The sequence below is a fragment of the Blennius ocellaris genome (assembly GCF_963422515.1).
Source record: "Blennius ocellaris genome assembly, chromosome: 4".
In the NCBI taxonomy this organism is placed as follows: Eukaryota; Metazoa; Chordata; class Actinopteri; order Blenniiformes; family Blenniidae; genus Blennius; species Blennius ocellaris.
The window spans coordinates 9,951,566-9,977,970 of NC_137653.1; the positions used below are offsets into that span (position 1 = coordinate 9,951,566).

General features: G+C 40.4%; 1 protein-coding gene across 1 annotated transcript in view; it reads left to right on the forward strand.

The window, feature by feature from the left end:
- Window positions 1-2,931: 2,931 nt before the first annotated feature.
- Window positions 2,932-26,405, forward strand: part of ppp1r16b (protein phosphatase 1, regulatory subunit 16B) — a gene marked incomplete at its 5' end in the record, with an annotated part of 62,348 nt that continues 38,874 nt past the window's right edge. Inside the window, one exon of the mRNA XM_080495575.1 lies at window positions 2,932-3,202. Coding sequence (XP_080351701.1) covers window positions 2,932-3,202 — 271 coding nt within the window. The remainder of the gene's footprint in view (window positions 3,203-26,405) is intronic.

Genomic DNA, 26,405 nt, shown 5'->3' on the forward strand with positions numbered 1-26,405 from the left:
GGGGAATCTTTATCCACCGTAAACGATAAATTTGAACATTGGCGACATCATTAAGGCCACAGTCTATTTAGATTTGATATAATTATGCTGAGGTGAGGTTTGAAGGTCCTTTAAACATCATCTGCCTTCTACCCAGCGTGATGCTCCTCCTGCTGAAGCGCTGACGCTGCATTAATATGAACTCAAGAGTTTTGTTTCTTTTCGAGTGGATGTGCTCCTGTGAGGAGGAGCGGCGTGTCGGCAACAGATGATACTGACAGAGATAACAATGCCGCCATATTCACAGTGCTGTGCGGATCACCTGTGGTGCACTGGAACATGTTTACATACAAGGCCTTCTGAGGAATTAACCACAGCATGAGGCCTATGAAGGTAGATATAATCCATTTATTATTGCTCCGTTACATATTTTTCTTATTTATTTCACATGTGAAGTCGGGGGGAAGGTGGTAATATCCAATACTTTTTTTTATTATAGTGCATAAATGTTTTGTTTTTAAATAATTGTGATAATCTTATTGATTTCTTCAATTGCGTGTTCTGAGTATATATAGCCCTTAAAATAAAGGCAGGTCTTTTAGTCATGTAAACAAATATGCACACATCTTTTTACATGTAAAAAGGATATTGGCACAAATGTACACACAAAATATAAAAAAATGAAAAGATAGGAAATATATAAATGAGAACTTAATATATTTTCTCTTATGTGGATTGTAGTTTTTTTTTTTTTTTTTTTTAAATCAAACTGTATTGTTACACCACAACCGTTTATTTGCAAACCTTGACCACAGGCTGCGTTTCTGCATCTGCTGTCTGTTTTTCCTCGAAGTACTTAACGGGAGGGTAAAAGTTGCTGACAGCTCTGGTTTGAAAATCCTGCTGAATAATTTGAAACTCTGCCGTTAATCCTCTTGTGATCAACCTGCTGGGTCCTGACCTGGTCTTTACAAATCACTTGCTGTAAACCATTTGGCTGTGTTGAAAATATTCCCATTCACACTGAGTGTACGGTCTCATTCTCCGCTTGTCATTCGTAAATACGTCTTTGTTTCCAAGAAAACTGACGTTTTCTGTCCTCGGAAGCAGTCACTTAACAGTAATCTCCGTGTTGGTGGTTGCACGCGCACAGAAGCTGTACTGGTGACGCCTGAAACTAATGCTGTCGGAAATGATAATGCTTCTTGTTTCCTGTCCATGTTTTGGTGGCTGCTCACAAAGGAAATGTAGAATGAGGTCGATGGCAGACCCACTAGACGCAGCAGCAGGCTGCACCGTAGAGCGATTTGGTTTCATATAGTGTCGGGCTGCAGCCAGGAAGACGAGATTTATCACTACCTGTCAAATAGCGAGTACCAGGAGGTTTCATGCATAACATATATTGATTTCAAAGCTGATGAAATCTTACAGACTGTCATTTACTTTAATGTTTATCTTTGTGATTGGAAAAGGGCCGTACTTTCATCAGGCGGAGGTTTTTTTTGGCTCTGGTGTCCCAAATGTCCGCACATTGTTAAAGAGTGCTGTTTCAAGGAAGTAGACTGAATAATCACTGCAGGCTTTCAGCCCCTCTCTGTGTGTATTTATCCCAAATTCACCATTTCCCATCCTATTTCAAACTGTTGTGGCCCTGCTGTTGATCCTTAGATACTAACAAAGCAATATTTCCAACTTTCGAGGTGATTATTTTGGAGTGTTTTCGTATACTCGCGAATCGGCTCTCCCTGCTGGTCCCTGAAAATGAAAACAAACTGAGGTCTGGCTTTGTTGGTTGACTAATGGTGTTGCTTTCAATTGTCAGAGAAAAAGACGCTGTTTGCAGCCACAGAGAGGCAACATCATCGAAAAGAGAGGGGAAAAAAAAATCCCCGCCTCTGCTTGTTGCCCCACTACTTTTTTCTTCTTCTCCTTATCAGTTGCTCATTATGCCAAACGTTTTCTTTATAGCAAAGAGGAAGTGGTTAACCTTGTCGGAGCCTCGCAGACGTGGCTTTGCAACGGCTCACAGAGTGAATGGAAACAAGAGACCGCAACCCATGATCAGCCATTTAGGTGAAAATTGAAAACGCGACCCCCATTCTCATAGGGGTGCATTAATCCCACCATCTACACATGCTTTTGGTGAGGAAACCATATGAAGCACAATGATGGGCGGAAATTGAATCTATTGCTCTTATTGTTGTTTCACCTTTATGACAACCTCAAACCAATGATATTTATATTTTCATGATAATAGAAGTACACAAACAATTGGAATGCAGTTGCTCAGTACTCGATGGATGTGATCGTTGGTTAGTGTAACTAGGCCACCGAAATGCAGCTCTGCGCATTTTGTTGTTGTGCATCAAACCAAAGCTCATTTTCAGACGCCAGCATTTCCCGGAAAGACTTCACAGCGGCAAAGTGAATTTACTTGAAATGACACTTTGCATTTTTTGCTCACTGGCTTGTTTTAGTTCCAGTTCCAGCTGGTACAAGTTTGGTTTATATTAACTGAAGTTGTTTTTCTAATATACTTTAGCAGCTTATTTTTTTTAAAATATATTTCATTCTTTGAAAATGCAATATTGGTCAACACGGTGGTCAAGCAAATCATTTGCTTCAAACAGCTTCCATCTCCTGTTTTCGCTTCCTATCATGTCATGTCATAATCTTCTTCACTGCTTTTTCTCTTCTCTTATTTGGAAGCTTCATCCCTCCCTATGAAGCCATCTTCTCTCCTACATGACCAATTATGCTCACTCCCAGTGGAAAACTTGGTATGAACAGACTCTATCTCGTCTTCTCCCTCAGGCTGTTCACTGCTACTAAAACGATGATGATGACGATAATGGAAGGAGGCCTTGGCCGAAGGTGCATCCCACGCTAAAGTCTCGACTCGCGACCACTCCTGCTCCTGCCGTCCGCCCCCGTCCTCCTCCCCCTCCCGCCATGGCCAACCACCTGGAGCTGATCCAGGAGCTGCAGCAGCTGGACAAGGTGCCCAGTCTGGAGAGGCTGCGGGCTGCCCAGAAGCGGCGCACTCAGCAGCTGAAGAGATGGGCCGTGTACGAGAAGGAGATGCAAAACAAGAAGCGGAAGGCCGACAAGAAGGGACGCAATGCCAACAACCTCCTGCAGTCCCACGAGTCCAAGAGGCACGTGTCATTCGCCGCTAGCGTGGCGCTCCTGGAGGCGTCGGCCCGGAACGATCCAGATGAAGGTAAGAGCTGGACATGCGTGGTGCGTTCAAGTGCAGCTCATACTTTTAACAGTTTGCAGACGGTTCAAACGCTGCCACTTTGAACACTCATCTACTGCAATGAGGCGGCACTTTGAAAGTCAGTGCGTGTGTTTAGTTGGGGAGTTCAGAGTTAAAGTCGACTTAAAGCTCAGTGTCGCCACATTTGAATAATCACTCCAATTCCATCCTCACCTCACTACTTCAGCTTGATATCAAAATGCCAAGGTCAGGCAAACGATTAACTTGGCCTGCCCACTTAAACTGCCAGTGGAAGTCACTCCATTTGAATTGAATTTGTTCTGCTAGGAGACTGGTTTATCATTGGGAAATAATGGAGTTGTCACACTGAGATGAAACTCTGCCAGTCTTTTAATTAAAATTTCTTCGGATGGTGCCCCCCCCCTTATTTGGAGATAATTATTGTTTTCCTCCGGTACAGGCAGTCCCACAATACTGCGGCAGGGCTAACAGCGTGTCCGCGATGCGGGGATGATAACACGCTGCTATCTTTTAGATATGGCATCTAATTTAACGTCACTTTAACCTGAAATTGGATTGAACTCTACATAATAAGAAATACAGCCCACAACAGCACGACTGTACATCCTCCGCTGGTGCAAGCTGTCTGCACAGATAGGAAACGCACCACGAGGCTGATGTATTTCCATAGTAATTCTTACAAAGGCAGAAGCTCTGCAGTGCACACACACGCACACACACACATACACACACACTCTGAGATGTGCACACACATGCACTTTGAGCTGTCTTGCATTAGTTTCTGCAGGAATTAAAGACAGTAGAAGTCTTGGGACTTGTAATGTGCACACAGCCTGTTGGATTTTTACTACAATACTTAACCTTAATGAAGCTTTAATAGAGCGGACATGCACTGCAGGGATTTTAATTGAGTGAAAGGATATGATTTTTCAGACTTGCAATGGGCTGTCTTTTGCTGGCTCTGACTGGCTTCAGACTCAAAAACATGTGTTATGAGCTGCTGTGTGTGTGTGTGTGTGTGTGTGAGACCCCTGGAAAGACTTTTTGGAGCAAAACACACCTAAAAGATGTGATCTTTTAAAATCTTCAAATCTTCTGATTAAAGCTTGATTTAATAACGAGACATTTATCATCAGCGTTTCCGAGAACTATTAGTAATGGCCCCTCAAAGGCCAAATTGCTGTTCATTATGTAGTCAAGGCATTTAGAAAAAAAAGTGTGTGAATGTCTGAGTTTAATCAGTTTTTAGAGGACAAACAACAAAAGAAGTGTTGCGCTGCATGATGACAACTTTTTTATTTTTTTTATTTTACCTTGAAGAACAGTTTTAATGGAACGGTGTTTTGAGGACCATCTGGTTTCCAGATACACACATTTGCAGCTTGGAAAATAGAAATAACATTGCTGATTTAAGCAAGTACCTGAAGTTCATGCTTGGTTCAACAACAGATTACAATTGTGTGTATGTGGAGGATTTTGGAGGGGTTGATACTGCTTTATATATATATATATATATATATATATATATGGACTTTGTATTTAGGATTAACTTGTGGGTAAAGTCCTGCGAGTGCAACAGAACTGTGTGAACAGGATTTCAAGGTTCTCGTTAAAAAAAAGAACTCTATTGAGTTTCCCGATGTTCACATATTTCCAGAAGCACCAACACTGTCTTGTTTTGAAATGTCCGGCTGAACAGATTTTGCAAGGATGAATATGTTTGGATGCTGATGCATGGCCAAACAGTGGAGTAAACGCATTTCTACAACAATCCCCACAAGAGGTGAACTGCATGCCCTTCATCAAGGATCCACTTCATCTATATTGGACTGCATTCATTTCAGATGTGAGTGTGTAGTGAAACACCTGAGAGCAGAGGATAGGTGGTAAAGTAGAATCACATTATATCCATATTATTATATGAGCCAAGATTTAGTTGAAGACAGTAATATTATATTTGGATTTAGGTTTAGCCTCTTAACATTTTACTCAATTGAAGACTTTTTTCATCTGGAAAATTACTGGACTGTTGAAGCTGCTCTGTTTTTTTCCTTCAGCCACTCAGTCGCTATATCCATATTACTGGGCTTCAGCCATGGGCTTTTTTTTTTTTTCATTTTATTTTTAATACTTGTTAGACATACCATTTTTTATTGGTGTCATAATTTTGAGCCAAAGAAAACTTCACTTTAAAAGGATTTCTGTTAAAAACATGGATTGGGGACTTTGATCATTGTGAAAGCCACAAACTCCAAATTGGGACCAATTGCACATTTACCAGAAGGCTTTATATGGATTATAGCAGCTAATTCAATCAAAGCAATTTATTGTGCATTCTTTCATTTTATTCCAACTTTATTTATAGAACATAGAACATTTTTGACAGACGGCGTGATATACGGCATTGTATAGATATATGATTTTTTTTATTTATTAATTTTTCATAAAAATGTATATTTGTATTTATATTTTTTGAAAAATAAGCATTTTTTTAATTTAAATAAATTTCCATGCATTTAATGTATTGCAATGCTTTGTAAATTTTAACCGAACTGGTCCAGATGTGCTTTATATGACCATTATCCTAACATAACTGTGGAAATCAGTATTTGAAGAGTTTCTGGAAATTTGGGACGAGTTGTGGCTGATGTCTGTCTGCTTTAGAAACTCACTTTGTTTTACCAGAGTTTTCCAGTTGAAGTTGGATGAACCATTACACTCCTAAAACTTTACTATTTGCCTTCTCTACAAACCCCCCTGGCGGTGCATCAGGTTGCTATTGACTGTGGTGGATCGAAGATTTGTGCAGCACAAGTTGCAGTGACTTGTAAAAGAGATGTGTCAATACTAATAGTCTTCCTCCTCTTTACAAGTACTAACCAGTACTGCACGCTCAGCTTCACTATTGAAGATTATTAAACCAAATAGTTGTTGTGTAAAAAAAAAATGCAAGCGATTATCACAATGGTGATCTGAAAAGAAATCTTTCATGAACAACTATTGTGATATTTAGTTTGCTTGTGTGCTGGCAGTGTTGATGAGTATGTTGCCTCACCAAAAGATGATCCGAGTTTGAGTGTGCTTGGTCCTTCCTGTGACAATTTTGGATGTTTTCTCTGTGCGCCTCTTAGTTCTTAAAGTCTAAAGACATGATAGTTAATGATAAAAGTCCAGCTCCACCTTAGGTCTGGATGGAGCAGATAAAGAAGACCTCTATCTCAAAAGCTTTGTCGATGTCATTTTATCCTACCTGACAGTGTTTTCCTAATGTCAGATCATGGAGCTTTTCACGTTGCAATATGATTTATTTTGATTTATCTTTCGATCTGTAACATCAATGGTAATAAGGTAGTTTCACGCCTCCTCTTCCAGACCCGTTCTTGTAAATAATGAACTTTGCCTGTCAGCAGAAGCAGTATGTTCTCACCCCATCTATTTTTCACACACCATAATAAATGTGCCACGCTGTACTTCCTCAATCTGCAACACTGGATGAGAGCACTTCTCTTTGCTTTATTTTGAGTTAAAGGCTCTGCCAGTTCTCCTTTCCTCTGACAGTGCCTGGGCAAGAAAACATTTGCTATCACCGCTGTTTAATGAGGGTGACCATGAAAGCGGTGCGGAGATAAAAAGGGAAAGGAGAGCCGGGATGTAGTGGTGCCCACACAGCTCCAGTGGCAGCTGGCGAGCTCAGGAGCCTGATAATCTCCTCTCTCATCCCCTCTGGTCCCCAAATGCTCGTTCGGGCGTCATGACTCCACACGCTGTGTAGTAGACTGCTCGCAGGCTGCGGGCATCTTGCACAGAAATGCTACGTGACAGCGATGTGGATTTTAGTTGTATATTCGTTTTACACAGTTATATAAAAGGCAGGAAGTGGATTTATGGGGGGGAAATGATTGTGAGTGTCTTTGACTACATGTAGTGACTTTTGGGTTGCCTATTAAACAAGCACTGAAGTGCATATCTGCAAAACGGATGACTAAATCTGAGCAATTCAGAGCAAGGTTTGTGATAAACAAAAGCGGTGTCAGTAAACAAAGCAGGATTGAGATGCAACCACAACAACAACAACACAGAAATTGACTCTGACCTGAGGCTGACTGTGCCGGCCTCCAGGCCATAATAAGATGAGGAGTTGGATCAGCTGCTCAAATTACCCTCATTGGTTGAAGTGGACGATTTGTTCCCTGTGTTTCTTCTCTTTTTCTTTATTCGTCTCCTTCACTGCAGAAGCAGCCAGAGCTGCAGTCGGTTGACTGGAGGCGATGACCGTGAGCTCAGGCCTGTAAATATCCATGGGATTATTGGTGTGCAGGTTTCATGTGTGGAGATCTTGCCGTTTCATCTGCATTTTGTGAGCTTTTCTTTCTCTCATAAGCAGCAGTGTGTACACGGTTAATGCAATTATTTCAGTTTATACTTCTCAATATAGACTCTCAATATAGGGAGCAAATCTAGTATAATAGCAACGTGATTAATGAAATGTGTGCTGAAACAGACGTTTGTGAACGTGCATTTTTCTGGGATGCACTCATACATGTATTTGTACGCAAGTGTGAGTTCATTTGACTATTTCAAGGTTACATGAATGTAAATAAAGTTGTTGGTATGCACCTCCGGTTGGAGTAAAGCAGGTCTCCATGTGTCCGTGCTTGTCTAAGGCGATGAGAAATCTGAGAATAGTATTTAGGAGAGGGTTGAGTGGAAAGGGACGCATCCCGCACCCCGGGCCCATTTCTCTTCGCCCCACGGCTGTCACGATCCCGGACCTTCTGCCCCCTCACGGTGATGAAGCTTGATGGCTGTGAAATTACTGTGAAGCACCTTGGTGTCTTTGCCTGCGTCTCTCTGGCCATTGAGACTGATAGGATTTCTGTCCTCCAGAGAGCCGATATCCTACAGAGGAGCAGCGAGTGCGGTCACGGAGGACAACACACACACACACACACACACACACACACACACACACACACACACACACACACACACACACACACACACACACACACACACACACACACACACACACACACACACACACACACACACACACACACTGACCTGACATTTCCGTTTAACTCGCTGTGTTATCTGTCGAGGTTGTCAAACAACTCAGATATGATTGAGGGAGTCGAGACTTTCTGACAGAGTGAAACTGAAGCAACTCAGTATAGAAAGCTGAACACTGTGAAAAATGTGCCGTTTCTTCATAAATGAAATGGTTGTTTGCGATTCTCAACTGCATGGAGAGTCTATCAAGACTTGCTTGCGAAGATGCCCTATGGCTATGAGATATTTAACAAGGTCAGAATGTCACTGAATGAAGGTTTGATTAGTTTAATTTCTCTGAGAGAAAATAATTCGTTTTCAAGACATAAGTCTCCTTAACATGATTCATATGTTCTCGGCTCACAATGCACTCAGTAGTTCTCTCGGGTGAATGCTAAATATGAGTAGCTCTGCATCAATTTCATTTGGTAAAAGAAGCTCCCAGGAGATATACTGTTGGGGAGCCCCATCCTAAACACTGCAATGTCAAATGGAAAGCTGTTGATGCTGGGGTCAAATTACAAACAAAGCGTAGACAGGCTGACAGCTGTGAGGTGAAAAGGGTGATTGAAAGCTTGTCATTGTGAACTAAATGCGAATTCCGGCCGAGAGGCCCTAACTGAACTGAAGCTGGAAAGAATTTGTTTCAGACAGAAATGTGATGAGCTGCAGCTTAAAAATAAAATGGTATTTTTGAAAAATTGTAAATCATAAAAACCACCATCCAGAGGAGTTAACATTTAAAGGTAATCCTTGAGGTGATTAGATGATAAAAAGTGCATAAAAATAATGAATGTTCAGTAAGATTCTTTCAAAGAGTCTCTGAAGAAAGCAGTAAGTCTTCTGTGAAGATCTGCTCTGTTCTTTTTGCCAAAGTGTGAGAGATTTTTTTCTTTTTTTTTTCATATGATGAGGTGTCTAACCTCGTCTGATGGCAAAAGTGTTCATAGTAAAGATTTAAGAGCACCCGCTGGCAGAGAAGGACATGATGAATGTGTATCTCATGAAAGAAATTCAGAGTTCAAACCAACTTTCTGTATCTCTTCAGTCTTTACGGTGTTGGACATGCGGCTGTCTCAGGTGTTGGAATTACATGTTTGTCGAGCTATTTGATCATCTCCTAAAAGCCAGTAGATTCTGCTGACGCTTCTGAATGTATTAATTGAACATTGGCATTCTGATATAAATTTTTTTTATTGTGGTGCTTGAAGAATCAAAAAGCTCAATTTGATTGTTCTTTTTATTTGAAAATATTGTTTTGACTACTCATGTACATGCTTTGAAATTATGGTTGGATTAAGGTTATGTAGTGGTGACCTGTTTATTAGCTTTACTAATTTGCACATTTTTAGCTTAAATTCCTTGTGACTCGCTTATCGAACATGAACAACTCAAAACAACTGTATAATGAAGCAAAAATAATAAGAAGAAAAAAGTCGGCCTATTTTGTTCTTTCAAAAGGTCCAAATGCTCCACTTTGGTCATGTGGCTGCAGAGATGTACAGTTGTGATCATGAGATTGGAAGCAGCGACAGAAGCAGCTGTATTTTGCCTCTCTGTGAACCCACTCTGTGTTTTCATGCAACTTTCCCTCCCTCCCCTGAACTCCATTGATTCACCCACTCACGTGGCAACAACATGCGCTTTAATACCACTTATCCCCCCCACCTAAAATCACAACTTGTCGCTCCATGTTTGAAAAGCCACATTCAAAATCCACGCTCTACATTTAGCCCTGCGGCTTTTGCTTCTGGTTCACCACCTTTTTTCCCCCTGCCATTTCATCACCGTCGAAGTGCAGGCGAGGAAAAAGTTGAGGTTCCAGGACAGAAACACTTCCAAGCGGGTAATGCCTGTTCAAGGCAGGATTCACATGTGGATTTATGTTTTTTTTTTTCTGACTCATTATTTATTTGCAAATTAGGTCTCAGAAGAGCTTTTGTCTTCCTCTACTGCCTTATTAGTGGTGCGGCTTTCTCTTCAGAGGCCCAAGATAGGCTTCGCTGCTCTCGGGCATATGGTTGTAAATAAGTGACATTAATATAATCAGTTAAGGGAGGAATGAAAAGACAACACATGCTTTAAGTAAACAGTGACTTTTGATAGTAATACGCAACTTTCATTTTAACTGTTTATTTCATGTATACTCCAGGTTTTCAGTTTAATTAGAGGTTTAGCCAAAGTTCATTTGACTTTCATAAAAATTATAAGAGCTCAGGCACTTAATGGGACCATCATATTGCATTTTTATAGTCAGCGACCTTGCCTCACTGTGAAAGAATGAGATTCTAAATATTTCAAAGTGGTAAGACAGAGACTTTTAGCAGAGTACTGCTGGGATAGAAAATGTAAGGCTAAATCGACACTTTAACATACTGAAATGATGAAAAAGAATGAATTCCACCGACTTTTCCACTAAATAAAGAAAGATATGATACTGCACTTACATCATCATACCTCAACAAAGCTTGGTGACATCTAATTGCAACAGAATGATCCAACGCAACGAGGGTTTTTACAGGTTATTACATCACAGGACTTTAACCGTCTGGGTCCTGGATGAAGGTTTATTCAGCTGCTTTTTAACCAACATGCTGCAGAAAAATCATGCGTTGACCCTATTTTAATCGCTACAGGAGGATGCCATAAAATAAATGTATTGCTTTTGTCGCTTCAGTAATTTACTTAATAGAGGTTAGCGGGTGCACATCAGTTGGAACATCCCTGTTTTAATTCAGATTTTTTTTGTGTGTGTGGTTTCTGTTCTCCTTGTACATGTATACAGGTTTTCTTCAGGTACTCCCACTCTAAAGCACATTAATTAAATTAGTTTTTTCTAGAAAATTAATGTAGCTGTGAATTTTTGTTGTCTGTTTGCTCTGATAGACTTGCAGCCTTTCTTTGTTGCAACCTGATCTACACACAGTTGTAGTCAGGGGCCTGTGCAAGTCTCCTCATGACTCTCTTTGACGTACGTATAGGAGAGGGATGTAAAGATGAATACAATCTGTTTATCTCATTTCCAACAGTTCAAATCATAGTCTCCAAGATAAACAATTATTATGTGTTGTGTCATTTGGTGAAATTTCCTGAAATGTTCAAACTTCCCTTTCAGAGTTGCTTCTAAATGTCGGCTGAAGTTCATCCCTCACTATTGTACCACAGATGCAAAAACATTTGCAGCTAATAAGAGTTGTAATTTCCGTCCACGCTCCACAAGCTGTAATATTTGTCGGTCAGTCCCCACTTTGTTTCAGACTCTTCCCCCTCCACAGATGGAGAATCTGTCTGAGTGCCGTGACCCCCTGACATTTACCGACGCCATCATGATGTTGACATTTATAGATTCCAGACCACGTCTCAGGAACTATTCAATGGATTGCAGCGATAATGATTTCAACTTTTCAGCTAATTGAAGTTTTGAGGAAGTCTCTACAGCTTTGCAAATTTCTGTTCAGCTGTTAATCTCTTTTCAGGCTCTGTGGTGCCCATTTGGTTCCTAATAACTCTGGCAGTTACAATGAGAGCAATTCTTTTCGAAATTTAACAATGCAAACGTATTTAATGACATCATCGGCACATATCAGCGAAACGATCATCATTTTTTAGAAACATTTCTGACAAATCAAAGGAAGTCGACACAAAAGACAATATTAGTTTAGTTTGAATCTTTATTACTTGATAAAATAATGTTCATTAGATTTTCACTCATCACAAATACATATTTGATAAGAGCAACACCATGTGTTGTTTAAGATGATGACAGAAGGTTAATACTACCAATTAAGATGCAGCATCATCAGAGCTGACTATAAACAGATCATTTCTTTATCTATCCCAGTTTACACCCTCCTCAGTCTAAAACATTACAGTCACGCCAAACCTAATTGCACCAATGTACAAAATCGGAAGCCTTTTTTTTTTTGCAGTTTTATGTTTTACGGTTTAGAAATGTTCTTATGTACCTGTATGTAATTTTAAGAGCCATCACCTTTTGATCACTGGGGCCCTTTACAGGGATCCTGGACTTCAGGTTTAGACTGTTTTTACGTCATGATGGTTGAAGTAAAAACCAAATTTTTGCGTTTTCATTTCAGAAAATGTTTCTAAACCACGGACTCATGCTATAATGAGTAAATATGAATAGAATAATTTCTTATAAACATTAACCATGGCGAGTACACAGACATTCGAAGTTGGGTTACTATTACGGGCGACTCACATCTATGCAAGTCTCAGGAGGATATGGATTGGGAGTTATGCCACTCTTTATGCCACTGTTGTTGTTGTCCATTTAAGCAGTTGCGTGTCCCCCATTTCCACGGAGTCGGAGCATTTTCAAGAATTACCGCCGTCTTTAACAAGTTGCGTTTTCAGTGGCTCTGACCACCGTTTTCACAAAAACAATGCAAACTGAAGTCTTCTCTTTTGACTTGAAAATGTCGTTGTGTAAACAAGGCCTTAGAATAATATTTATAGAGCACAAAACGTGAGATGATTCATCTTTTTTTGTGAGTAAAATATATCAAACGACAAAAAAGCTGGTTCTTTGCTCAGTTCGTGGTCACGTCAACTTCTTGTCTCTGTGTTGGTTGAATCCAAATCCTGTCAGGGGTTATATCGACTAAATGACAGCATGCAACAGTAGAATAAAAAACCTCTACCACAGGCAGGCGTCATTCTGCTGCTCAGATGCTGTCATTAATGTGTGTTTTTCACGAAGATGAAAGCCTAATGAGTGCAGCACATGAAAGAAAACTTGGATGATAAACAAACGGGGCCGAGCCGGGCTGATGTAAGCTGCGCTGTAACATGGCGAGTGTTGCTGCTCTGTGTCAGATCGTGTTGCGATAATGTTGGACCAAGACAAAAGAGGACGGGTGATCTTCAGACGATTTGCACTTGCAGACATTAAAGTATGGACTTTTGAACCAGATCCACCCGCCTTTGAAAGCTGCCTAAAGCTTGTTATCCATCGCCTCCGTTCAAACGCTGTAAAGCTGTGGCTCTATGACGCAGGGTTCATTCCAGGCAAACAGTAAAAGTGTTCATCTCTTTGTTGTATATTTGCTTTCCTTCTTTTCCCTTGCAATGCATTTCCTCTGCAAATAATGTATCTAAAAACACATGTACCTCCTTATTTAAAATCAAAGACCTTCAAAGCAGCTTTTTTTTCGTGATGACTGGTAAATAATCTGCTTCCCTGTTCAGCACAAACTACCAAGCCATTACAAGACGTTGTTTATTCACCTGTTGGGTTAATCCTTGGTGACCTTTGACAACTGCCGTGTAAGCTGGTTGGTGCCTGTCGTGCCTCATATGTAGTGACACAGCTCACTGCAAGTGTGTGACAACTTAACCCTGAATAACTCGACTCAATCTACCTGCCTCTGTTATCCAAGTGGCTTACAAAAACAAACCATTTTTATGTGTGTGCGAGAGACAGAGTGTGTAATTATATCTCTGAAATCTTAATTGGTGGGTAAATAAGGAAATATAACTAGCTCTTTGAAGTTATTCCAATGATTAAACTGAAATAACATGACTTTATTGGATTTTAATACAAGTGGGAAAAAAAACTCCCAACGCAAACAAGAAGAGGACTGTTATAATTGCTGAGAAGCTTTTTTAAAATAATTTTTCAGGTCATTTTGGATAAAGTTATAAACAAATGGATGGATACGATCTTTACATGTCCTATATATTCTAAATGAAAGCCTAAAAGGTGTATGAATTGAACTTTAGCACACTACTGTCATTTTTATTTTTTGACACGTGTCAATGTTTCGTATATTTAGCACGTGGAGAGCAGGAATGCAGCTGAAAGCTTTAATAAAAGCTTCAATAAAAGAATATAATGGTACCAAAAGGACCAAGTAAAACAGCTGAATATGTTTGTAGGTAAGGATGTATCATTGCTACCTGTCGCTATTCGAGTCCATTTACTTTTGATTTGTGTTGTTAAGCTTAAACTTCAGAACAAAGGAAAATAATAAATCTTCTGAAGAAGCAGTGCAGTGTCAGTGTGTGCTTTTGAATTAGTCATCGCTCTGCTAAATCTGTCAAGCAAACATTTTGCATTAATTGCGTCTCATATGCCAACGTTGTACCACACCATATGGTGTTTTTTTTGGGGGGGGGGTGGTGGGTTTCATTGATTCATTGACTGCAGTGAGTGTCATCACTTTTACTGCACTTCATCTCTTCTGATGACAAAATTAGGCCACTTCACTTCAGGCCAAATCAAAGCTCCTTCACTGCCAACTCTTTACGTTTTGCCCTTTTCCCCTTCGTCGTCTTCATCACCGTTGATTTTATGTGACATTCAGAGCGGGTTGATTACTCAAGTGGGATTTGGCATTTCATTTCCCTGAGCAATGCTGTGACAGAGACTGGCGCTCTTCTGCGGGTGGCTTCTGTCGAATGCGCCTCTGATTAGGAGGGCGAGTCTTACTCCCCTGACATCAGTCCATTTGAGAAGCTGTCTCTTTATTTTGCTCTCACCATCACTACAGCTGGCCTCTGAGGTTTTGGGCTTTTTCTTTTGTCTTTTCCTGTCAGCCTCTTTTGTGATTGGAGAAGCTTTCATGAAGTCTCAGGCAGCCTTCAGGTCAACAAAACTCTTTCTCTGTTCTCTGTGTTGATCTCCCGGACTGCCCCTCTCTTTTTCTGATCCTCCTAAATTGAGAATCCTCTTTTGGTGCTGTCAGACAGAGTTCCTCCAGCCTGACACACACTGGCACCGCCGTCTGCTCCCCACCACGCTGGCTCACGTGCCTGACCACTGACTCACCCTACTTGTGTGACTTAATTCAGGATCAAAAATCCCAAAGTAAGAGCAATGTAACATTGCAGGCTATAAATGTTTGGCCTGCAGTAGACCAAGAAACTATTCAGAAATTGCTTTGTTTCACATTTCTTGGCGTTGTAATGCAATCATAACGAACACAACCCCAGCATCATTGAATGTTTCAATGTGTCCATAGCCACACTTTCACTCACTTTCTTTGAATCGCTTTAAAAAAAAAATGCACCAAGTTCAAAGTTGCGGGATTATTATTATTGTTCTTTGTCGGTTTGAGAGCAGCTTAAGTGAGCCGTGTTGTAATAAGTGGTGGTCTGCCAACAGGCTTGCTGAGATCTCCCTCTCCTCCCCACTTTCACGTCAGTCAACTCTCCTGGGAGAGCCCCGACTCAAGTTAACTCCTATTTCCATGGTAACTGTGGCAGACGGAGAGGTCCAGGAAGCCGTGGCCCAGAGATACTCAGCTGCAGAGGCACGATTTGTGCATCATCACCGCTGCCCCTGCTGCTTCCCCTGTTGCCTCCCCTGTTGCCCCTGCTGCAGCTGCCTTTGCTCATGCTCTTGTTGACCAGCCTGTTGTCGCTTTTGCCCTTGTTTGTGCCACTTCTGCTTCTGCTGGCCCCGCAGCTGCAGCCAATATTAATGACCCTGTTTGTACCGATTTTGTCGCCCTTGCTTCTTCCCCCACTGCTGCTAGTGTAACTGTTGCCACTCCTGCGGCCCCCGGCTTCTGGGGCGCCTGCTGCCCCTCCTGTAGACAATTCTACTGCCTGCTGACCCAATCACATGCTGTAGCTTGTAGCTGCACTACTCTTCAAATAAAACTGCCATAGGTGATTTGATCACTAAACTCTGAACACTAACCCTAAAACAAGACAAATAATAGATTATTTTGTATTTTGGACAGTTATTGACTGTCAACCCTAACCCACCCGATACTGGGTGGATCAGAAAATGTTTCATTTCATTGGGGAAATACTTTGTTGGTCTTTTTTTTGTGGAAGACTTGGAATAGTTTAAAAAAATCTAGTGGTTGTCGAAAACTCTTGATGGAAAAGCTGCCTCCTGCTGTGAGACTGCAGGAAGCACGGCTGGAAATGAAATAAAAAAAGCACAAAAATAAACATTACACAAGAGTGAAAACGGTGACTGAAAGAAGATAAATCCATCAGCAGGACTGAGTCTCATCAGCTGCTGAGATTGAAGCCCACCTGCCTGAAATGCCAGCCCGCCGGAGGGAACAGTCTGAGTGGAGTTTGATGCACTGCTGCCTATCCCCAAAATGCTTGTTCAGCACCCTGCTGCTCTCCTGCTTTTTTACTAATGCATCTCATACCATCTTCTAGTGTCTCTCCACCTGCGCACTGACCCATCGAATGACCATCAGCCCATCATTAATCCCGAAAAAGGAGTCTGGATTACCTAGAAAAGGAATTGATCTCAACAAACAAAGTAAAATGATTACGACAATTAAATGTTTAAGTGTGTGCCTTCAAATTTTACAATTGCAGTATTTTCAATTGATTGGGATCTTTTGACGCTACAATACCTATATTTTTGTCTTATATTTTAAAGCCTTCACAGATCAGAGAAAAGATTGGATTTGACTTCCTGATCTGATAAAATACTATTATTTGATATTGCTGAAGACATAAAACCCAAACTAGGGTAGTGGAGCAAATCTGAACAGCCAACAGGAACTCCTGCTGCCCGTTTATACTTCAGAAGCTCAAACAACAAATTCCAAAATATTCAGTCTTTAATCGTGCGACACTTTCAGTGGAACAATTATAGACAATTTATCCTTTAGCTTTACTGCAACCCAAAGTATTTTAAGGTGCCTTTGAATGAACTGCAATGCTCATGCCAACAGGCAATGTCCAGTCACCAATTAACCTCATACAGTATGTACGTTTTTTTGTTTTTTTTGTTTTTTTAATTGATTTTATACTTTGGTTTTAAATCAGTCCCAACACAGAAAGCTGCCAAACTAAACTCGAACTGAGGATTTTGTCACTGTGAGGATGGAGTGCCGACCACTGTCACTTTACAGCTCTCTCCAGTCTCTCTACTTTAGAGGCACGCATGTCAGTAAGCTTGTATAATTTCCATTACATTATAAGAGTAATTATAGAAGGCCTTTTATGGCATTTTAGCTTCGCGTTTGGAAGATCTCTGGAAAAGAGGAAAATATGTCACATTAATCTTAAATGGTTGTACTTTCCACCATCTGTCTCTCTGTACCGGATGTCCTATCACATCACAACAATGACTCGTTATGAGTCCTTGTTTGGGGATTTTTTTTTTCAGGACATTGTCTCAGCATCAGCACAATGAATGAGCAGTACGAATTCAGCTGTGATGTTTGGTTTGTCTGCTTTAGTCTCGACTATTTCAGACAATTGTGTTTGCCAGAGTAATAATAATTAGGACTTAGATTAATTTATTCTTTATCATAAGCCTTTAGTGAAATAACATGCTGTTGCTTTAAAAGCCATGTCAGTTACAGAAATCTGACCTGATCGGGCTTTACCTGGCATTTGTGTATATTCTCCCGGATAAGATCAGATATGCACCAGTCCACTGGTCTCAAGTTGTATGAAGCAGTATAGGAAATGGATAGTAGGTCTAATATTGTTATAAATACCATGTGCAGCATATAGATAACTGCATTTTTGTTCAAGCAATTTCTTGCAGGGCAACAGTCATGTCAGCATATTTGGACTTTTGTCTTCAGACAGTGGTTCAGTGTCCCTCAGTCAAAATAATGGGACCAAAACTTATTACATTATACTTAAAATAACTTTTTTTGCCTTTGTTATGCTCATTGTATTAGTTAATTTTAGTCTACATTGATATTTCTTTTTGCAGCCTAAAACGCAGAGCCAGACTCTTGGCGATGCCGTTGTGAAATAACTTGATAAACCTCAAAGCTTATTTTAGACTTAATCTAAGTTTGTCTTCATGTAAATTAGATTTTCTCTTTGAGCCAGCGAATATTTGCAAACCACAGAATGTCTCCTGGGGTCTTTGTGTCTGTCTGCATTGTCATCCCACCACCTGAAGCGCTGTATTATTATACCTTCCTGTCATGTTTCTAAATCAAAACAGGGGATCAGCAGCACATCTTATATTCCTCCTGCTTTCATAGTAGTTTGTTCACGTTGACCTAGAGTGCACTTGTCGTATTAAGATACACAGGTTGTTGTGCTTTCCGATTGCCTCTCTTGCAGTGCTGTCTGACTACATCAATTAAAGCAGCGAAACATACAATTAAATCCCTTTAATAGCTCATCACGAGGAGGATGGTTATAGCACACGGCAGAATGCTAATTATATCAATGATCTCCTCTTCTAGCGTCCCACTAAAACCAATGTCATTTAGCTGCTACTTACGGATGTGCCGAGTGGCCTACTTTGTGCACAGTCGGCATGAAAGCAGTACGGGCTGCGTTGCCTGGAGAGTATTTGGGACGCAACTGTGTTATTTTGTGTATTTTGCTCTGACATTGTTTTGGGCTATTTGGTGACTCTGAGATTCAGGTATCTCATTTGTGGGAACTGGTGCACACCGATGGGTACGTGCATAACATCAGCTTCTCCCAATTTGCTGTAAATTAGTGAAAAATAATGGAAATGGGGACATTGCAAAACTTAATGAATGTGGAAAAAACGAGTGGCCATTTTTCTTTCAATTACCAGAGTATTGGGAACTGAATGTACTTGGACAGAAACATTTGCACGCTGTAATCATATTTTCTTCAACCCAGCTGAATGTAAAAAAAAAAAAACATTTCAAGTTTAATCATGAACTAAGGACAAAAACGTTATTTGGTTTTAAATGGACCTATTCAGTTTAAAACTCTAGCCTAAGTTACCCAAAATCTCAAGCAGCCACTTAATTGATACAAACGTGTTTTTACGAAGTACAAGTGGTAAATAAATGGATAAAGGCTGGACCATCTATACTGAGAATATAAATACTCAAAGTAATATCAAATACATAAGTAGTAATGCTTCTTAAGTGCATAATTCAGGAAGTCGTCTCACGTATCCAGTCTCCCTTAAATTGTCTTTAAATAAATTCTTAAATTGTATCAAAAAAGAAAGCAAACACATTGCTTCATACCGGACCTTTCTTATTTAAGTCAATGGAGGTAACCTCATGTGTACTCTATGTTGGTGTTTCTCCTCAACCATTCCACTCTGTTTTACACGCCACTTTGTGCAGTGAAACTTTGCTGTGTTCATTACAATCTGCTTCCCAGTATATCCCAGTTTTAGAGGTGTTATAAACCACTCAGGCATGTCGGGTATATCACATAAACCACACTCTCATCGCTATTGGCACCTCAGCCTGATTTAAGAGCCCCTGTGGCAAATATTATAACGGGACAACAAATATTTGCGCCCTCAATATGACAGCGATACACTGCAAGTAAAAAAAAAAATCAATCCTTCACATCGACTGTGCCGCACCTGAAGTCACGCGGTGCGTCTCATATCATAATCTTTACTTGATCTTCACTTCACCAGTGATTCCGACGGCTGTGCGATATGAGCCCGCAGGGAGACCAGTGTGAGTCAGCTGAACCTGCCAGCATCCCTGCTATCAGCTGCACTCTACACATCCTGCAAGGGAACTGTTTGTCAGTACGAAGCCTTGAGGGTGTCATGTCCGATGGTTCCTCTGTTTTCTGGAGAATTTAAAGGCTCCATCTGATATGCATTTTGTATATGAGGCTCACCACCGTCGTAAGCCATCTCATAAGACGAATCCTACAATGAACCCAGAGAGAATCCTAATTGGTGTAGCTGCAGAGTTGGACGGATGTTTGAGAGATTCACAGTGTAATCTGATTTGATTTGTGACACCTCCTTGCAACCTTGTGACAACGCATCCGGGCCCCGTGAAGGCGTTAAATCTCTGAACCTGCTTGCAGTGAATGAACTGCTACTTATCAGCTGGTTCACTTTTGACACTGATGTTTGAAAATATGTGACAGTGCCACTTTTTTTTTTAAACACTGCTCTGCTCTGTCGTGGTAAATATACATGTATAGAATTGTTTTTCCTCTTCTGAATAAGTATGCTGTATTTTAATATCCACGTGATTGGACTGCAGGAGGAAACTGGAGGAATCTGAGAAAACCCAAGCAGACATGGAACGTGCAAACTCCACACAGAATGTCTCCCAAACAGCTAATCTCACTGTGACTCACCATCACACTGCAGCTTAAAAAGGTTTAATCACTTCCAACACACAAATGATCAGTGCTTGTCCCTGAATGCCTCTTGGGGACTTGCTTGGAGACTTGCAGATGAGCGAAATAGAGGGAGTGTGTGTCTTCAGTGCTCCCTTCCAGGGTCGCCGCAGCCGACCATGTGATCTGCATGTTTGATTTGGCAAATGTTTTACGCTAGGATGATGTTCCTGATAAATCCTCAACAGTTGGGGCTTAAGGGCCTTGCTCAGGGACCCACAGCAGTGACCCTGTTGGCTTCAGTTACAAGCTGGCTTCCCGAACCTCTGGTTCATCGCAGCTCCACAACACTGATCATCAAATTTTAACCAAGAAATCCCCAAAATCGGTTTCCTGCCATAGTTTGCTTATAATAATCCTAACAATGATCCTTCCACAGCATGTATCAGGATTAATTGTTGTGTCACCTTACTGAAAGTTTGAACTATAACCAATGTGATTATAGGTAATTTAAACCTACAGACCCTGCTAAGGCATGGGACAGATATCGGCTTGTTTTCTGCCCTCCAGCAGGAGAGTATGAGAGTACTATTATAAATGACAATGAATTTAGGAAAGTACCAACAAACCTGCCTTTACTTTTAGCCTCAAAGAAGCATGTGGTTCAAAGCAACATGTTGTATTTGTGGAAAAAACAATACATTTCATGTATTCTCCCTGTTCTCTATTCTTGTGTCTTTGAATGCACTTTATTCCTTCTTTTATATTCATTTGACGGGGATCATGCAACTCGGACGGTTGTTGCAAAGAAGAGACAGTTTGTCATGTACCAAGTTAAATTCACACCAGTGTGGGTCGTATCCAAGCATTATATTGAGATATGTGTATTACATGAATGAGTGTCTTTAAATTGCAAATAGGTGTGAGTGGGTGTGACTGGGATCCACTCCAGCAAGCTATAATGCTGAATTGACTAAAGCTGGATGGATACATGGTTCTTTTGTTTGTACCTGTCCACATTGCTGGTGACTATTGATCAACATCCTCATATTGTAATTATTGTGTTAAAGCACCAACAGTCATCTCTTCAATGTTGCTTCAGCATTCATATAAACTAATTTTGAAAGAAATGTGACATTTCATTTCATTTAATCCATCAGAGTTTTGGGTTTTGCATGTCTTTAGTTGCCTATATCCATCTTAGCCTGCCCTGTCCTGTCAGTACTGAAGGACTTTTACTGCAGGTATACAATGAAATATCTGCTCCACTTCCAGAGGTATCACACCAATAGCTGTTGGGACCTTTTGCTTGTGAAGAATGTGTCTCTGTTTCACCTAGAAATCTACATTCCTACTGCTAGTACCTCCTCGAAAGGTCAGTGTCACCGTGTTGTTGCAACGAAGAGGATTTACAATTTTAATTAGAGGCGACTTGGAAAACTAAGTTAGACGACTCTGGTTCCATTTCAGTGTTCACTGTTGAACAAGTTCTTAATAACAAGCAACATTCAGGGAAGTTACGACCCCCCCCCTCGAAAAACCTGCAGAAATCATTGCAATCTCTAACGTACAACTAAACACTGACGCACGCGGTGTTGTTGAGGCACAGCATGATAACAGGAAGGAAGGGTGGGCTTCTCTTCCCGTTGCGTTATTTGTTGATGGATCTTTTATCTTTTTGGAGGCATCTCGTCCAGCTCCAGCTCCTCCCTCACTGGGAATTTATGGGACCTGCCCAGGAAGGCATCCATGAGATTTTGTGCAGCGTGGTGCTGTTGGATTGTGAGGCGGCAGATAATCACCATGGTGATTCCTGGTTGTAATGCACTGCTTTTTTTTTTTTTTTTAAGAGTCTCATGTTTGTGTGTTTGTTCGGTCCCACAGGGTGTTGGCACAGACAGATAAGGATCATATTCATGCTTTATGTCTTCAGCTCTATTTTACTTTCTGACAGTTTTCTTTTTGGTACAATTCTCTCCATCTGTATAATTTACAACTGCACTTTATAGCCATTCTCTGCTTTCCGGGGTTTTACATGGCATGTTGTTCACGTTTCTCTTTACTTTTCAATTTCACAACTTGTGAAAGGTAACATTTCTAATTATGAATATATATGTTTAGCTGCTGTGGAGTATTAAATGTAACTCCACTTGATAGTTGCTACTCTCTATTGTCACGGGGACGACGTTCAACAATAAATCAAGGGTTGCGGGGAGGAAAGATTTTCATAGTCAAGACATGATCCTCATTAGCTGTCATTGGCGTTCCCGGAAGGATGGACTGAAAGATGATGATTGTCAGAGGTTTTGTGTTGTTTACCCTTTTACTCCACTCCTACTACCAGAGACATGATTTGGCATGCGTACTTCTCATAATTCAAAAGTTTGTGTCCATATATTATAGTTTGTTGCACAACTTCCTCAGTCGGTCCAACACACGGGGGGGGGGGGGGGGGGGGGGGGGGGATTTCTGTGGGGTGTCAAACGTTTTTAGCACAAGCTTTTTAATACTTTTTAAAAACACAGTATGAACTGCCTTGCATGGGAAGCTGAACTTACCTCGGAATAGGATAGAGTAGAAAAACTTTATCAATCCCAGTGGGAAGATCTTTAAAATGAACAAAAAAGAGGCTACATTTCTCACTGATTGTACATTTCATAAATCTACAGCCTTAAAATGCAATTGAATCCATTACACTGAAAGAACCAGAATTACCAAGCACTGAAGCTTATATCTTATTGCTTAAAATAAGAAGACTTTAAGTGTTGCAAGTTTTTTGCATGAAGTCCATTGTGTGTATACTGGAATCAGACCACTTACAAACTGCAGTTGACCAACTATCAGTGGCGTACCTGAACCAATCCTTAGTTGAAACACTGAGGAAGATCCACAGCTGTTGTTTAAGATGCTGTTTGTGTTATGCTTGCATACTTAACAAGTACTTTGTTGACTTGAGTGGTTCGGGACGTATTGGAAGTCCCAAGCTTACCACAGCTGCTATTGAACTTTTTGCTGTTCGCAATTGTAATTATTCCGATACATTTTCAATAATGAGGTTTTGACCGCATTATTTTAGCCCTCTGTGTACACTAAAATTATAATTGACTTACTACTAATGTTTGTGCCTGTGTGTTGTTTTGATGTCATTGCACACTTTCTCCGTTTTTCTTTCGAGAAGATAAAATGCTCATAATCAGTCAATTTTCCCAAAAGGTTTGAACCCAGCCAAGTTTTTGTAACAAATTACTCGATAGCGGTTTGGATATACCTACAGCAAAATTGGGAACAGATCTCACGTGATTATTTACCGTGTCTGCCAAACCAAGTCAAATGAAGAAAAATGTTTACACAATTGCATTCAAACAGATGATACTTTGCCCTTTCACTGTGAATATAACTATTTGAAAAATGTAATTTTCAGAACCACAGCACATGTTCCAAGTCTTTGAATAGAAAAACAAATTCCGCGTATTGATACATTTCTATTTGTGACTGTGCGTCTCTGTTCTGACATGATAAAGAGGTCTGTCACCGCTGTGTTATTGACCCGCGTACACAATGCACCTCCACACTATCGTTCGTCGCAAAAGAGATGGAGAATCTGAATTTCATGAGCTTTTTTTTTTTTTTATTGAATGCTGTTTACACAAATTGAGTGGGACAGACCAAAGATTGAAAACAAAATAAAACAAACATTCCAGCCCGACATGTAAAAAGACGAACCAACAAACCACAGCATAAAATATGCATTAAAAGAGTGTTGAAACAAAACAGCCACAGAAACATTCATAAATATTAAGCGAGAACATGGCCATATATAAAGTGTTTGTCAAACTTTGACTCTCACTCAAAGGCTTTTCCTTCGGGCTGTTTACAGCAGTCTCGGTCTTGATTTTCCTTCGCATCAGACGCATCAAACATCATGACTGAGATTCATTTCATCTTGACTAATGCATCCTCGGTTGCCGTCTCCCTGAAAGAAACATTCAGCACCAGTGCATACATTTTGGTGCACTCCCGACTTAAAAAAAACAACCAATCACTAGTCAGGCTTTTTGATGGTACGGAGTGCATCTGTGCCACCTGCATGTGCATTTCCTCATCCAATATGCTTAAAAATGTATAATTTTCCATCCTGAAGAGCCGAAAGAGCTTATCTGACTCCTTTCACCAACAGACACCATTAGACAACTGTCACCTTCAGGATTGCTTTTCCAAACAATGGGGGAACAGAGGTGTTCATACATCACTGCGCACATGACCAGCATGTTAGTGACGAGAACAATCTGCACACGTGTATTAGAAATGACGTGCGCATAATCGTTTCTAATGCCCTGCGTTCAGGTGTAATGGGGTGTGCACAAACATTAATACGGTCTCTCAGAGTGGCCTGGGCTGCAGCTGCGTATTTATAGCATGAGTCCGGGTTTAATTAATAACTGGGGAAGTCAACAGTGTTTATCGGCTGCCGGAGTTCACACAGACTGTCACTCTTACTGATTATTTTATTCTCACAACCCCTGTATTATTTATCTCGAAGCCGACAACCTCTGGATTATTTTCCATCTCAGAGAAAAGTAGCGTTTGAGTTCGGTGAGAGTCTTGATTTTTATCATCTGATCAATTGTGTGAGTGTTGGAGTTGTTTGGGGATTTAAGTTTTTATTTACTTGGAATAAAACTTTCCAGATCTCGATCGAAGACCATTAGTATATTTCACGTTTAGTTTTGCAAGACTTTTTTTTTTTAACATCTTTATCCTAAAGTTGTTTTTTTTCTGGTACTGGAATCTACTATTTTAATTTGTTGTAGTCATTTGTTGTTCATTTATTTTATCGCGTGTGTTAGTCAGTTCAGCTTAGCAGTGGTGAAAGTGACTGCTGAAGGGAAGGACTGAGGACATCAGTTGTGTAACAAACAGCTCACATCTCTGAAATCACGTATACAATAATATCAGCCGTCATGTCCGGACTTCATCCGTTCTTATGGCCAACAATCGTCATTAAGGACATTATAGCTGCCAGGTGCATAAACGCACTCTGTCAGCTTATAGACATCCACAGTTGTTTAATAAATTCTGTGTGTTGCACATATTACTATTTGCCTTAAACAATGTAACAACGTTCCCCCCTGAATGTTGATATACTTTTAATTGCCCACATTCAAAACCGAGTCCCTTCCCTTGAGGTTGCAGTACAGCCCTGAATCCCCTGACCGGATTGCGTTTTCATACCAACAACACTGCACTTGCTATTCAAGCTGCTCATGTGCCGACCTCGCATACAGAATACTTAATTAACAGGTAATGCAGTGATTGATGTGTTTATATACCAGAAGAAATATTGTCAGATGTGGTGAAAATGACAAGTTTCACAATCCCACATACTTCAACTCCAGCAGATTTTTTGGGGGGAAAGTACATTTGATTGACAAACCGCTTGGTAGGAAAAAATGACCTGCTGTGCTTTTAACTGCTATGTGAAGTCGGCTCCATTCGCACTGTTTCAACATTTCAAAAACATCAAACAAAACAAAGCTTGACGGGCCCACTTTGTCTAAAAAGAAAATAAATGAGTTTTTAGATAAAAACTGACATTAGCTGATATTTTGGACAGATCATATTAATGCCTTTGTTGAGAACTATTTGTTAAAAGCAGGACTTATTTGCATGCTTGATGATGGGCTGCTGCATGGTTATCCATGTCCTTCTAGCCAAAGAATAGATTTTAGCAGCAATTAAAGAGGCCCTGAGAGAAGAAGTATAAAGAAATGTAGAATGTTAAACACGAACATCACGCAACCTCAGATTTATTGAAAAAGAATTGCTGCAAACCTCTGAATCCAGTGATTCACATTTTAATAGCAGCATCCCAGAATTAAATACAAGTCGATTCTAACACCATTTTCATAAGGTTAATTTCTTTAGTAGTATATCACGCCTCATTTCCTCATTATGTTAGGAGCAGAAATAATATAATCAACATCACATTTCCCTTATTTGCTTTTGCAGATTAGTTCTGGATAAATTTAATTCACAGGCAACAAGATTGATTTGTTGGATTAGAGTTGTGTCATTAGTATGTACAAGCATGTGTTGCTATAGTGAGACCTGGAGCATGTTG